The sequence below is a fragment of the Petaurus breviceps genome, unplaced genomic scaffold (assembly GCF_028583685.1).
Source record: "Petaurus breviceps papuanus isolate PSGF00001 unplaced genomic scaffold, PetGlider_PUasm1.0 126, whole genome shotgun sequence".
Taxonomy (NCBI): Eukaryota; Metazoa; Chordata; class Mammalia; order Diprotodontia; family Petauridae; genus Petaurus; species Petaurus breviceps.
In genome coordinates, this window is record NW_027185655.1 from 43,270,239 (window position 1) to 43,286,532 (window position 16,294).

A 16,294-nucleotide genomic window follows, 5' to 3' on the forward strand; every position below is an offset into this window, starting at 1 on the left:
GCGACTGCTTTGGGAACACTTTGTTATTTCCAAAATAAGAATATATATGACATTAACCCTACGCTACGCGACAAGTAACCTATCTTTGTTTTCTATATACTTATGTGTGTCCATCTTGTATAGGGCTAGCTAGGTTGTATAATGGTTAGAGCATTGGACCTAGAGTCAGAAAGGTCTGAGTTCAGATGCGACCTCAGACACTAACTGTGTAACCTTGAGGAAGTCTGTTAACCTCTGTCTGCCTCAGTTTCCTCAACTGTAAAATGGGGCTAATAATAGGACCTAACTCCCAAGGTTGTTGTTAGAATCAAATGGTTAACATTTGTAAAGTGCTTAGTACTAGCCTGGCATTTGGTAGATGCTTATCCCTTCTTCACTTTCCCATTAGAGTACAAGGTCCTTGAGGGCGAGGACTGATTTTGTGTCCCCAGTTATTAGCAGTGTCTGGTACAGAATGTGGAGTCAGATGTGGTTACCAGGAAGGAGAAGGGGTCATCCTGTTGTCAGGAAGGCTGGACTCAGAAATCCCAAGACTTTTCCTGGATCCTCATAGTCGTAACATAAGCAGCCTCCTTTGAAAGCATGATAACCTTCTAGTAACTACAGGTCACGATAAACTTAGTGGTTCAGACCACCAAATCATGCTTCCAGAAACTCCCCTTCTCCTTTCCTACTCCCCGTCTTTTTCCCTTCTTCCGTTCTCCTTGGCCTGCTCCCTGTCTTCTTGCCATCTGTTGCCATATCTATTCTACCTGCCTTCTCCATTTCTTCTTCTGGGAGCTGTAATCAGGTCAGTACTACCACTTTTCAAAAGAGCATGTTGGTTTAGTCTTCTGGGACTCAGCTCACCTTCCCTGTTAACCTTCCAGGCTAAAACACCTTCTCTGGCCACCATTCTACTATGGGTATTGTTTCTTCCCATTAGATAGTAAGTTCTTTGAGGGTAGTCAGCTCAGTCAGCTGATATATGCTAGGAATTGTACTAAATGGTCTCTTCTTGCTTTTGTATTTATATTTCTAGTGCTTATACAGTTCTTGACACATGTGTTTGATAAATGTTTTCCTTTCATTCATTTGTTAACATGGACAGGACTTGGCAAATTTGTCAGGTAGGCCATTCGTAGGGCAAGAAAGCAGTATGAGATGGCCTTCTGGGATTTCTCTTACTGAGGATTATGACCATTAACAATTCCATACTTATTCTTCCTGTGCCACATAGAATGATTCTCTAAGCACTCTTATCTGTCTCCATGGTTAGTAAAGACATGTTCTATAACCCTACCATATGAGAATTAGCTTCTGACCCCTGCTTCATGTACCTCTTAATCTGGGAGGAGCAAAGTCCTTCTCTCTGTCTAACCATGTAGAAGCCAGAGATGAAACAGATGTGAAGGGAATGAGCTGGTACAGGCTGGGAAATATGTGCATGTATCCAAGGACCCAGATCAGAGGGAAGTGTTTATGATTCCAGGGAAAGGAAACTTAGAACTTCGAGAGGTTCCAAAGGACTTCTTCCTGATGCACATATGTACAGCAAAAAGGGCCTTTTCCTGTTGGTCCACTCTTTGGTGGTCCACGGATCACATTACCTAATTTAGTTTCACCATTGGTGTGCACACCTTCTGAACAGCCAGGGAGAGGCAATGGTATTGTTCTCCCTACATTCTACCCACCACCCAGTTCTTGAACGTGTGGGTTTGCTTTAGCTCCATGGATATCCATCCAGTTTTTCACCCAGGCTAAGGAAGAACAGGCTTTTTCTGAGCCACAAAATTGTCCGAGATTCTATAGCATTTCCTTGTTTTTGAGAATGGTCATCTCATTAAAATCTTATCCTAACTACAGTGTCTTACATAGGTTTATGCTTCTGAGCTTTCATATTACCTGTGTATATAAAGAATGAGAGTGAAGGTCTGGAGAGTTTCTTTGTTTCCCTCCCTCCCTCCCTCCCTTATGTTCAGAGCAATGTGCTAAACCCTGGGAAAGATTAGGCATGCTTCTTGCCCTCATGGACCCTACAGTCTATTTGGACAATAAAGTGGAAACATGAATATCTTTTTTTTCATACCCCAAATAATGGCAGAAAAATCATTAACCTGAATTTCATTGTTATTAAGTTAAGCATAGTGTGTTTGAGCATAATTGTGTAAAGGAATAAAATGTTAAACTTCATTTATTTTAATTTGTTTTACATCCAGTGATGTAAATTTTCCATATCTCTGTATTCTGAGTGGTTTCTCCTCTACTGTACATTTTAGGTTTTCTGGACTCAAACCAAAGAATCTTGGGAATAACACAAAACTCATAGAATGGCTGCCCCAGAACGACCTGCTTGGTGAGCTGTGATTTGTGTTCCATCTGTTTGTTGTTGATTGTGGAAATGCAGACATCGTGTTTTTACCATAAAAATTGCACAAAAATGCAATTTTTTCCAGATATTTTGATTCTTAGATTACTGGATATTTATGATAAATTTTATCAAGCAGTTTGATTCTTAAATGCTTAGAGGCTTCCTAAATATTTTTTTTCTTGTTAGCAAATAATTGATTATATCCACAAGTATGCGATTATACTTACATGTAATGTTTTCTTATTACAATAACAATATTGTCATTTTTATGCAGTATTTGACATTTTTTCAATGTGCTTTTAAACTTATCTCATTTAAATTTTCACAAACACAAACACCCTAATTTTACAGATGAGGCAGCTGAAACACACAGATGTCTAAGGGACTAACCTAGATTCATATACCTAGTCTTCTGAATTCCAGTCAACCACATTTTGGTGTTTAGCTGTATTTAAAAGGTCACTGAAAAAAAAGGGGAACAGTTTAGTAGAGTGAGAGATTGAGTGAGGTGGAATTTTAAACAGGCCCTCTGATTCTGTGATATTTAGTTTCAAATTGTGGAAATGCCTTCCCATCTTTTGTGTCTCTTATCTGATTTTCTAAATGTTTGTCACAGGGAGTCCACCCCATTGTATTGAAAGCCTTCCTCCATTTCTCCCAACCTCACAAGGATACCAGAGGAGCACTCTGGCTGTCTACCTGCCATCTTTTCCCATGTAACCAGCTCCTCTCCCTCTCTCTTCCAGTCCCTTGATGACAGCCTTTGCTCTTGTCCTTCCCGGTTCCTCATTGGTGGTGTGTTGCAACCCACCATACTGGTCATGGGCCTCCACATTGCTGCTTTATCATCTTTAAATTGAGGCTCATTGCAAGCCCTTTCCCTGGGCATCCACACCCAGATACCTGTACTGTGCTGGGGAGCTGTTCCTAATTGTTCCACATGCTTGCCCAAGTACATCTCATTCACAAATAGCCTGTATTCAGCTCAGTCCCTCATCTTTGCATGGTTCCGTTCCCACCCACGTACACCTGACTCCCTCATGATATGTTTCCTCTCACTCCCTGTGACTCGCAATTGCTCAGCCCGCAACACTGTGTTCTGTTCTCTATACAATAAAATACCAATGTCAGCATGCTGTCCAGATGAACAGGGATCAGCTTGCTGACAAAGCTGTTCTGGTTACCAGTGTCAGGACTTTCTGAGGGCCCTTAACACAGATAGCTCTTTGGTCACAGAGAACAGTTTCTTCTTCAAGTTTTATCAGTGTTCCCTCCCCAGAGAACTATCATGACCTTCCTTCGGTGCTCATTGCAGTAAATTCTACCATATTTGAATGAGGTTTCCTTCTGGGCAGATCTTTTCCCACATTCTGCACATTTATTCAGGGTCTTCTCCAATACTCAACTTAATCACTGCCTGCTCTGTTATTTCTTTTTGTTACCAGTTTTTCTCTGTTTGGGCTTCTCTTCTCTGCATTACTCTCCCATTTCTCTTTAACTTATAGTCTTAAAACCTAGATAGAGTAGTAAGAGATTAAGTGACTTGTCCACAGTTATATAGCCAGAAAGTGTCCCTCACCAGACTTGAATGCAGGTCTGCTTGATTTTAGAACTCAGGTGAATATGAGGATCACTGTGAATATCATCATTTCTTTTTTTTTTTCTTTTTTTTTTAAGCAGTCAGGGTTAAGTAACTTGCTCAAAGTTACACTTACACTTCTGGGTGTGGTGCTAAGTATCTGAGCCCGGATTTGATCCCCAGGTCATCCCGACACTGGAGCTGGTGCTCTTACTCGCTGAGCCACATGGCTGCCCCTAAGCAGTTGGGGGCAAGTAACTTGCTTAAGGTTATATGGCCAGGTGTTTCTGGGTGGGTGCTAAGTGTCTGAGCCCAGATTCGATCCCCAGGTCGTCCCGACACTGGGGCCAGTGCTCTTACTCGCTGTGCTACCTGGCTGCCCCAAATATCATCATTTCTAAGCTAAAGGACAAGATCAGTTGTGTGCTAATAAATGTTTAACTGCTGGCTTTCTGGGGCAAAAAATATTCACATGACAATTAAATCTCATGCTCACATTTTTTAAATCACTTTCTTAAGTTTAGCCAGTCAGTAAAACAATAAATTTTTAAAAAATCTTTGTGCTCCTCCATTTATAAGATGATCTCTTAGCTCTTGATCTAGAACCCAATGAGCCTGTGGCTTTGAGACTGGCTTTCTTCTTCGCTTCCTTTTTAGCTTGAGTCTTTCCCATCTAAGATTCCTTTTTCCATCCAGTGGTTTCCTTGAGGCATTGAAAAAACAACTCCATTCTCTCTTGGGTCCTTCCCTGTTACCAAGGCCTATATAGAGTCATGTAGTTTTCTGTGGCCCCTTTAGGTCCACAGAGACCTGAGTTATTTTTGCATGTTCTAGTCTGGATGATCATCTTTGAGGGTCCCTCTAGTTGTGAAAATCTTAGGATTCCATGTGCCCTGGGCCTCATTATTAGGTTGATTTAACCTAACAAACCAGAAGAGAGTAAAAGAGAAGGTCATTAGGTCAGCTGTTATTACACTAACCTGATGATATGGTTGAACTGCCTAAACTCTCTGGGATGCCAGATGAGTGTTTCCCCAACTTGATACAGTAGAAGGATCCAGATGGTGGGTCTGGAGTGCAAGGAGTTGAGTTCAGCATGTGCACACACACACACACACACACACACACTCACACACACACACATTTTTAAAGCATTCACATCTGACATTTTCTTGCTTAGCTACTCTATTCTTGTTGTTTTGCAAGAAGCAGTGTCAGTGTTGGATAGTGGATGGAGTAACGGACTGTCAGTTAGGAGACGTTGGGCTCAAATTCTGACTATGGAGTCAGAGGACCTACGTCCAGATCCCATTTCTGATGTTTGCTACCAGTCTGACAAGGAGAAAATACACTTACATCTTCTAACTCATTTATATAAGGAAGGCATTAGGCCAGGTGGTATCTGGGGCCCTTTCAGCTCTAGATTCGGGTGATCTCTCTCATGGTTAACTCTGAAGGCCTAGGGCAACTCATTAAGGCTTTTCTTCTAAATCAAAGAAAAGATACAGTCTTCAGTCTGTGTTGGTGAAGAGAATTCACATGCTGGGAGTTCCCTCAAAATGATAAAATCTCAGCTCACTCAAATTAAAAATAAAATTATTTAAAATGTTCTTTAAAATCACTTAACAATAACTACTTATCAAATACCAGTCTTTAAAGCCATTACCAATAATGAAGAACTTATTCAGAATTTTTTTTCCCATTTCTAGAAATATCTTGTGACAGATTTGTACCTCTGCAATAGGGGCTCTTTGCTTGAGGATAGATTGGGTGAGGTGGAGGTGAGGAAGTATGTGTCTGTGAATTTGGATAGGAGAAATATTACATCTTTGTTTCTGCTGACTTTTAACTGAGCTTTTTATTTTCCCTCAATTATAAATTCATTCAGCAAGTGTTCTGAGATGGGGTCCATATGCTTCAAAAGACTTTCAAAGGGGGTCCTTGACCCCCCCCCCCAAGAAAGGTTAAGAAAATCTCTACATGTAACATTTATGTTTCATTATTGCTCCCTTCTTTAGGACACTCAAATATTAAAGCCTTTCTTAGCCATGGCGGCTTGAACAGCATTTTTGAAACTATGTACCATGGAGTTCCTGTAGTGGGTATTCCACTCTTTGGAGATCATTATGATACAATGATCCGAGTCCAGGCAAAAGGCATGGGGATATTGCTGGAGTGGAAGTCAATGACTGAACAGGACTTATATGAAGCCTTGGTGAAAGTTATTAATGATCCCAGGTAAGGGATATTTACTGATTTCATTTATTATTGAAAAAGTTGAAACATACAGGATAAGAGGTTTTTTAATCTCTATCCATGCTGCTTTCTGCATAGCTTCCTTCCATCATAATATGAAAAAGCACCACAACCATATAACATCCATATTGTGGCCAAGAAGTTGCCAAGTTTCCCCCCCAGCATCAGTTAGAGAAGCATACCTGCCTTGGCCCTTCGTATAGGTCTATTTACTTAATCCATTCTGGCCTGACCAACCCCTCCCACAGCCCCCTACTGAAAAGGGGGCAACTTTGTTATTGCATCTGGCTTTTGAGTGGTTACATGTGTCATGGCATGCAATGAAGGCCCAGGTTCCAGTTCAGGGGACTCCTTTCTTGTTGCCTTTAGGGAGAGGTTATAAGGGAAGTGTCACCATATTCAGGACCAAGCAAGAATTGTCTCTCAACCTTGGACCTATGGTAATAATTTATCCTAAGACCTGATGATGCCCAAATGAGTCACTTTCTTACTGTCCTGCATAGCATTCTTGTTAAATCCCAGACTCCAACTTACGTGCAAATGTTGGCTCTAATTTCAAAAAGAAATTTTCATCCAGATTTTGCATGCATAAATGTAGTCTGTTGTGGGCATCTTTCTCTATGCCACAGACTTTCCTAGAGATTAAAAAGTGATGCCCCTGAGACAGAACTAATTCTGTAGTTTTGGAGGAAGAATCAGTTAATAAGAATCTCCATTGTCAGTAAACCCAGCTGAGCCCTGCTCTACCAGGTAAGTCTAGAGACACCTGTCAGCACACTGGGGTAAGTTTAAAGTCCTAAATCAGACAGCTTTCACAACCCCATCTACATTCCCTTTCCTTTCAAAGTCTGACTTTGACACATAGGTGACATTTTCTATAATGAAGAATTTATGAACAGTGTGTGAATTTTAAAACAAGTGTGATAAAGCACATTTACTGGGTAACCAGTGGATAATCTTTCCATAATATTTGGAAATTTGAGTCTTTGGGCCAGGGGGCTTTTGTGGACTCTTCCCAGTGGACAGAGCTGCTGAGATTGGAGCTCCCTATCCTGGAAGTTCTCCACTTCCAGGGGACAAGGAGAAAACATTAGATCCTTAACAGCTTAATGAAGAGGCGAGTTATCAATATGGAGGCAGTTTTAGGGTCAGTAGAACCCTCCGAGTCCAAGACTGAGCCAGGCCTAAGAAATTGTCTAAGAAATGAAGAGGATGGTCCAGTTGTCTGTCATCATTGGTATAGAGAGAGTCACCTTGACAACCTTTTTAGGTCATTGTACCATCCAAGAATTTTGCATCCACCAAATCAGTCAAGTATTGGTTAAGTTACCTACTGTGATCAAGGCAGTGTACCGGTACTGGGCATACAGAAGCAGAAATGAAACATTCTTTGTCCTCAGAGAATAAATTAACATTCAACTCTAGATGGTTTCAGGGTTGTCCCAAAGCCACTGGAACAGTTTGGGACAGGCATGAACCCAACTGACTTGGGGATAAATAGATGGAGAATCGTCTAACAAGAGACCAGTCCTCTCACAGCCTCATTTGAGGAGCTGAATGTTTGCATTCTTAATGTGGCTTTATAATTTTAAAAAGAATCGTTGGTTTACAACACCTGAGGGAGATCAGTAATGCCAGCAGGTAGTACAGTACCCTATCTTATAGGTAGAGGCAGCTTGGCATGGCAGATTGACAACTGGATTCAAAGCCTAGAATACTAGCGTTCAAGTCACAGCTCTGATGTATCCTGGCTGTGTGACCCTGGGCAAATGACTTAACCTCTCAGGGTTCCAGACAACTCTTTTTTTTTTCTCTTTTTTGGACGGGTTAAGGCAGGGCAATTGGGGTTAAGTGACTTGACCAAGGTCACACAGCTTGTAAGTGTTCAGTGTCTGAGGTCAGATTTGAACTCAGGTCCTCCTGACTCCAGGGCCAGACCTAGATGCCCTCCAGACACCTCTCTTTAGACTGTAGATTGCAGAGAAGGTACCAGCCAGCATTGATAGAGAGAACTGCCTCTCCTGAAAGTTCCCTATGCTAATGAAATCACAGGTCCGGTTGGTCAGTCCTATTTTATAGACATGAAGACGGGTTTAGACAGATGATCAAATGACTTATCCAAAGTGACCAGGCTTATGATATCCTGTTCCCATTTTGTGATATCAAATGTCATGCCTTCTAAAAGGAGATACTTTCCAAATGTGACTTACTTTTCATTTTCTAGCAATGAGATTTAAATTGTATTTGAGGGTAGATTTTATTATTATTTGTTATTTACGAATTTAACATTGATAGGATTGCCTTTCTCTCCATGAACATTTCCTTACCACAGAATTTTGTAAAGGGAAACTTCTGTTTCTCTTTTATTAACCTATTGGAAGTAATATTAAATTTTACAGGAAAGGGTTAGAGTCTGAAGGTTCAGAAGAAGTCAGTTTATGCTATTACATCTTTTAGAAAAGTTAAACTTTATTATAGTTTAGTCAGGGTGGCTTAGTGAATAGAGAACTGGTCCTAGGGTCAGGAAGACCCTAACTTCAGGCTATACTCTGTACTTATTGTACGTGACCTCGAGTAACTCATTTAACTTCTCAGTGTCTGGGGCAACATTATGAATATTGCCTTGCAGAGAAGGTGACTGTCTGCCTTGGCAGAAGAGGTTTCTTTTTCAGGAGTTCCCACATTGATTAAATCACTGATCCAGTAAATTAGTCAATAAATATTAAGTGCCTCCTATGTGCCAGCTAAGGTGCTAAGTGCTGGAGATACAAAAAGAAGGTGAAGACAGTCCCTGCCTTCAGGGAGCTTACAGTCTAATGGGGAGACAAATTTCAAATAAATGTATACAAAGCAAGCTAGATGAAGGATGCAAAACACATGGGATGCCTGGAGCCATGAGATGGAGAGGAGGCCAGTGTCACTGGATTGAAGGGCATGTGTCAGAGTAAGGTGTAGGGAGATTGGAAAGGTAGCAGGGGTATAGGTTATAAAGAGTTTTGAATGCCAAATAGAGGGTTTTTATTTGATCCTGGAGGTGATTTTTTTAATGCTTTATTAACATCTGATTTACATCATTCGTTTCCACCAGATTTTGAGTTACAAATTTTCTTCCCGTTTTTCCCCTACCCACCGCCCCAGAATAGCAGTCCCACAGGATATCCTCTCCTCCAATCTGCTCTCTCCCATATCTTCTCCCATACCCCTTTCGACTTTTCCAGTGGATCTCTATGCCCCAGTGCCTGTATATCTTATTTCCCAATTACATGTAAGATGGTATTAATAATAGTATATATACATATATATATATACATACACACACATATATACTATATATATATTTGAATATTTGATTTTAAAACTTTCAATTCCAGATTCATTCCCTTCCTTCCTTGTCACCCACCCTTACTGGGAAGATAAGCAGTTCAGTATAGGTTGTACATGTGTGGCTAATGCAAAACAATACCATAGTGGATATATTGTAAAAGACTGACTATATTTCCCTCCCTGCCATCCCACCTCCCACTTGTTCTATTCTCTACTTTGATCCCGTCCCTTTTCAAAAGTGGGTGCTTCCAACTTCCCTCCCCCCAGCCTGTCCTCCCTTCCATCATCCCCCCTCTTATCCCCTTCCCCCCTACTCTCCTGAAGGGTGAGATACCCTATTTAGTGTGTGTTTCACTCCCTCCTCAAGCCAAATTCAACGGGAATAAAGTTGACCCATTCCCTTTTGCCTTCCTATTCTTCCCCTCCATTGTAACCATTTTTCCTTGCCTCTTCTGTATGAGATAGTTTACCCCAATCTGTCTTTCCCCATCTCCTCTCATTATATACCTCTCACCTCTTAATTTCACCTTTTAAGTATCATCCCTTCCTGTTAAATTGCCCCTGTGCCCTCTATGTATACCTGTAAACATATATACACACATTCACATATGTATTCATATGCCCATATACCCTCATATATAGACATATGTATATATTTCTAATCCCTTCTACTACTGAGAAAAGTTTCATAAGTTACAATTATTGTTTTTCCATGTAGGAATGTAAATAGTTCAACTTTGATAAGTTCCTTATGATTTCTTTTCCCTGTTTACCTTCTCATGCTTCTCTTGCTTCTTGTATCTGAATGGCAGATTTTCTATTCAACTCTGGTTTTTTCAGCAAGAACGCTTGAAAGTCCTCTATTCCACTGAATGACCATATTTTCCCCTGAAACATGATACTCAGTTTTGCTGGGTAGGTGACTCTTGGTTTTAATCCCAGCTCCTTTGCCCTGCAGAATATCATATTCCAAGCGATCCTGGAGATGATTTTAAGGTTCTGAAGTTTATTGAGGGGTAGCATGGAGAGGGGCTGTGTTGACATAGTCATCAGACCTATGTTTTAGAAAAATCACTGAATGAAGAATGCATTGGAGCAGGGGCGAGTTGAGGCTGGCCAGCCCACCGGCAGGCTGTTGTAGTAGCGATAAGTGCCTGCACCATGGCTGTGGCCGTGTTCAATGAGAGAAGGGACCTGTCTGAGAGATTTTTGCAGAGGTAACATCAGCAGACTCTGGCAGCAGATTAGAAGGGAGCAGGGGTGAGAGGTAGTGAGGAAGCCATGCTGACTCCAAGGCTGTGAGCCTGAGGGCCTGGGAGGAGGGTTAGGGGGCGAAGGTGATGGGTTTGGCTTTGGACCTGTGGAGGTTAAGATGTCTGCAGAGTGAATCTCATGCTGCTTTGTCTTCTCTCCCATACGTGGTGTATTTACCCATTGCTCAGCTAGACAAATTGATATTATCAAGTCCCATTCAAGAATGGGGGATATTAACATATTAAACCTCGTTTTCTCTTCACTTGTTGCCACTTAGCTACCGTGCACGTGCCCAGAAGTTATCTGAAATTCACAAGGACCAGCCTGGTCACCCTGTCAATCGAACTGTCTATTGGATCGATTACATTCTCCGCCATAATGGAGCACACCACCTGCGGGCTGCCGTCCACCGCATCTCTTTCTATCAGTATTTTTTACTGGATGTCATCTTTGTGCTGTCACTGGGTGCTGCCTTACTTTACTTCATTTTGGCAAGGATGGTCAAATTCACCTACAAACAAAGCACACATCTCTGGTCTAGAAGTGAGCATAGCACGGTTAATGGACATTACCACAATGGAATCCCCAATGGCAAGTATAAAAGAAATGGCCACATTAAACATGAGAAGAAGGTGAAATGAGCCAACCCACCTGCATTATCTCAAGGAATCAGTTCAGTAGTTGAATTTTTATCACTGTAACTTAGTCTAACAGCTACTTAAAGGAAAACCTCAGTAAATAATTCTAACACTCCTCTATGTAACCTTACAGGATGAAATTCTACGGAACTAAGATGTCTTAAAAAAAAAAAAGCACAAACCTAAAATGCAAAAATGTATTTTATTCTTAATAATGATGCAGAGAGGTTATTTTGGCAATGACATTTTTAGTAGCCTTAATTCTTTGAATCAGTTGAATGACCCTAAGAGTTCTTAGTTTTAAAACCAGAATGTGTATGACCCAGGTAAGAAATTTTTTTGTCCTCAGAAAAGTTTTTTTTTAGTTTAGTTTTTTTGTAATGCTTATCTCTTAATTGAGAGAATTTCATCCATCTATATATTAAATTTGTTCCAGTCACAGCAGTCATAAGAATGAGATTGAGAATATGGCCATGATCCCAGAATGTTTGGCAGCCAGACATTTATCAGATTGTAGACTCAGTATACTACTATGAAAGAATATTCATCCCTAAACTGAGCACTGAAGGAGAAAGAGATCTTTTTATTAATGAACTCTTTTGGCCTCTGCTATTGAAAACGTAAAATTAAGTAAGGGTACAAATGATTGTCTTAAGAGATGTACACATATTTTGTTTTCTTGTGTTTTCCAATAACTTTCCTCTGGACAAATTTTATTGGATTTTAAAAAAAAAATTTAATTTCAACAAAGAGCACAGACTTGTTGAAAATAATAATTAAGAAGAAATGAAGCTCTGACAACAACGTCCCTGCAGAAGGTTTGACCTTGTATACATAGCATTATGAAAGGGGGTTTCCCTCTCTCTCTTTTTTCTCTTTTCCTCCTCCCATCCTTTTCTTCCTTTCTCTTCTCCTGTCTTTTCATTCCTTCCTTTCTTCTTTCCTCTCTCTTATAAATAGTCTTTCTTTTCTTTTTTTGGGGGGGCGATTGGCATATAAAAATATTTCAAGTCTTTCCTATAATAGGATATTTATACCTAAAATTTGTTCCATTTGAACAGTTCTATATCGGAGAGAAAAAAAACTAAGCATCTTCTTTGTTCCTTACATTGGTTTGGGCCACACTATCTTCATTACATTGTTGCCAATATTTTATGCTCTCAAAACAGGACAAACACTTCTCTTAGTTGAGAACTGCTTCTTGACAAGAGGTTTAAAATCAAACACTATGTACCGTACATCAAGATCACAGAGGTCATGTCTCTCTTTTCCCAGCATGATCCTCATTGCCCCCTTTCCTGGCAGTCTCTTTCAATCATTGTGGCTGACATGGGACATCAACAGTATTGAATTGAGAACAGGGATGCAGGAAATTGGGCAGAATAAAACCAAAATGATCCATCCTTCTGAAACCATTAAGGTCGGCAACTATGTTTATTTCCATGTCATTCTGTTTACTTGGTGTTTGCACTACAGATGCTGAGTGTATGCTTTATTTATATATAGTTTTAAATCCCATGTCTCACTAAGGGAGGGGAAAAGAACCATTTATCTAGTGTTGTTCACTAACATGGGAAACGTTATGAAAATTAGATAAGGGTATGGAAGAATCATCATCATACACAGTGACGCGACATTTCATTACCAATCCCACCAGGAGCCACCATCCCATTGTGCACGTTCATGTCACAGATAGGTTTCTGATGTACAGTGCAGACAAGTGTGCTGCGTTCTGAATACTTGAAGAAATGGTATTATAAATAAGCCTATTAGCTATGCTTTTTCTGTTTTCTTTTGTTTGCCCTTTTTTTATATTCTTAGCATGACGGGACAATTCAAAGAGCGTGCATGAGCACAGGCAATGATTGGTGGGGCGGTAATAGGCCTTAGAGTGTATGAATGAGCTGGTTTTGTTGTTTTTGGTGTTGAAGAAAGTAGCTAGGACACGCACTGACCGGATGATTAAGCCGCAGTTAATCTCCACTGTGATAAAACAAGCAAACAACTTAAACAATAAACATGACTTTAATAGAGAAAAATATGGTTGGTAATAAGTTTTCATTTAGATGATGTCTCATAGAATTATGTGCGCCCACTCCGTCCGCTCTCTTCTTCATGTGTGCGAGCATGACCACAGCACATCTGTGTATCGTGCGTTCTATCTGAGGCGTTTTTGTCCTCCTATACTTTGGGGGCAGTTAGTGTTAAACGGCATAAGCACACTTTTATACCAGAGCATCACAGAAATAAAAATGCCAGGCACGGGTTTGCACTGAGCAGGGTTGTTTCTTCATAATACGCTTATTGTTGGTTGGTTTCAATAAATGAGAGTGATTTCAGGATTTGCACACTTGTTCTTAATCCTCCAATAAAGTACAATATTCAAGAAGCTTGGGTTGTCTTTCCTTAGAGAAACAACAGATTTGAACCTCCTCGTAGCTTGCTAGGGGGGTGTCAAAATCAAAAGAATTATGTCTCCTCCCCACCCCCATCCCCTTCTTAATATCACAAGGTAGCATAACAGCTGGGCTTGAAGCTTAGCTATATGACTAGGCAAGTCATGTTCAGGGGGGTGGTGAGCTCCACCCAATCAGCTCCAGAGAGCAGATTGTAAAGTTTCCATTTACATCTTAGACATTGGCAAACACTAGGAACTGTGAACATTTATACCTCCCACATTGGCAAACACTAGAAATCAGGGCTTGATTTATTGTTTGGTTGTAGATTAAACTTTAAAGTATGTCATGTATGGAGAGCCAGTTGTTAAAATTTATCAGTACACCCTTGCATATAATTTCTTGGTGCTAGGCAGCTCTCTAAAACTGAAGTTTCAGAGAAGGGGCTGACCTATGCTGGAAGAAGGAATTTCCTTAACTGGGAATTCCATATAGCAAGGAAGTCACAAGTCTAGCCTCTGTTCCTATTTTGAGGACTACTTATTCTAGATTACTGACACCTGGCCACAGAAATGTGGCCATTTGTGACTGTGACTTTCCTCTTTAGAATAGGAGATGGTCGGGGCGGCCAGGTAGCACAGCAAGTAAGAGCACCGGCTCCAGTGTTGGGACGACCTGGAGATCGAATCCTGGGCTCAGACACTGAGCACCACACCCAGAAATAACGGGCCGTGTAACCTTGAGCAAATTACTTAACCCCGATTGCTTAAAAAAAAAAAAAAGAATTGGAGATGGTCTAAGTGCACTATAATGGGACAATTGGCTCTGGGAGGTTGGGGGTAGGGGGGGGGGGGGGAGTAAGCTTAACACACTTCTAAGTTTAATTTGCATAATGACATTTCCTCCATCACTTTCTTAAGTCTAGACAAGCAATAAAGCAAAAACCCAAGACCTTATTTCTAGCCTCAGAGGTATAAATGCTCACAACTAAAACATTAACAATTGAATGACTGGAGAGCAGACTGATTTGAGCTGGAAACAACACAGCCCTGCTGAAGGTCTGACACAAGGGGTTAAGAGATACTATGTTTCTCATCATTCTAGATGGCAGAGAGCAGGACAGGGAGGGAAGGACTTAAGAGAATTTAATCTTGCCCTGCTTTTCCTTCCTTCTCTCTCACTGTTATAACCTGGGTCTTTGGGCTCACATGACTCTCTAAGTTATTTAAGCCTAGACCAAGTATTGCTCTGATTGGCTTTAAAAACAACAATAACAACACCACCATTAACACTGCTTCTTAGTATGAAAGCTTTGTTGCGGTTTGATTTTGCTATATCCTTTCCAAGGCTTTAGTAATTGTTTCCCTTTTGGCCAGTAAGCCTGAAGGTTTTCCCCTCCCAGTTTGACTTTTTTTTTTAAAGGGGTCATCCCTTGACTCACTCTCCAGTAGGCCTATTCGATGAATAGATGTTAAGACCTTAGCTTGAAAAGGCCAAGGTCTCCCATTGCAACCTGGGTCATCTCCACTTGTCTTGATCTATATCTGGCCACTGGACCCAGATGACTCTAGAGGAGAAAGTGAGGCTGGTGACTTTGCACAGCCCTGCCTCGCTTAAATCTAATTGAGTGCAAATCACTGCATCATCTCCCTGATGATCCTCTTGGCAAACTAAAGACAAAGCACAAGTTTCCTAATGTATAAAAGCAAAAATGTTGGACTAGAGGAATTCTTTGGTCCCTTCCAACTCTTAACATTCCATAAGAAATGTATGACAGTCACATCATCTTATTGTAAGAACGCTTAGTACCACCTCTCATCAGGAATTCCCAGGACTGTATAGGTCTGAATCTAGGGAAGCAGTTTTGTCTACCCTTCAGTTGAAGGGAGGGAAGCCTTAACTCAGTAAATTGCTATTTGCTCACTTAGCAAGGGCAACCTTGGGCTGGCTTTTGGAATGATTTTCTGCATTAATAATAATAATAAATGTATTTGGTGCTTTAAGTTTGGAAAATGCTTCTTAAAATATTACCTCATTTTATTCTTAAAACAACTGAGAGATTATATCTCCACTCCATAAAGAAACTGAGACAGACAGATTAAATGATTTCCTTAGGGTCACACAGCTGGTAAAGCATATAAGGCCAGATGTGAATTCAGATCTGACTCTAGGTCTAACACTCTGTCATTACCATATTCTGTTATTTCTTTATGGAAATTTTATTTGGGAAAAAAGACTAGAAAGTTTATTCCATGGGGCTGCCTTTTTTTTAATTGACTAGCATTTATTTTCTCTCCATGCCCCTTATCCTCTGCCTGAACAAAGAAAAGCAAAACCTTTGTATTATACATAGTAAAAAAAACAACAACCAATTTCCCACATTGGTCCCACATGATATATATATATATCATCCTGCATATGAAGTCCACTAATCAGGAGGTAAGTAGCATGCTTTATCCTGGGTCCTCTGGAATCATGGTAGGTCAGAGTGCTTAAG

General features: G+C 40.5%; 1 protein-coding gene across 4 annotated transcripts in view; it reads left to right on the forward strand.

Annotated features, from left to right (window-relative positions):
- The window catches only part of UGT8 (UDP glycosyltransferase 8), a 93,487-nt gene extending 79,697 nt beyond the window's left edge, over positions 1 to 13,790 (forward strand). For all 4 annotated transcript variants that reach the window (XM_069095509.1, XM_069095520.1, XM_069095489.1 and 1 more), the window contains exons 4-6: positions 2,259 to 2,335; positions 5,948 to 6,167; positions 11,041 to 13,790. In XM_069095509.1, coding sequence (XP_068951610.1) covers positions 2,259 to 2,335; positions 5,948 to 6,167; positions 11,041 to 11,404 — 661 coding nt within the window. In that variant the 3' untranslated portion in view covers positions 11,405 to 13,790. The remainder of the gene's footprint in view (positions 1 to 2,258; positions 2,336 to 5,947; positions 6,168 to 11,040) is intronic.
- Positions 13,791 to 16,294: the final 2,504 nt, after the last annotated feature.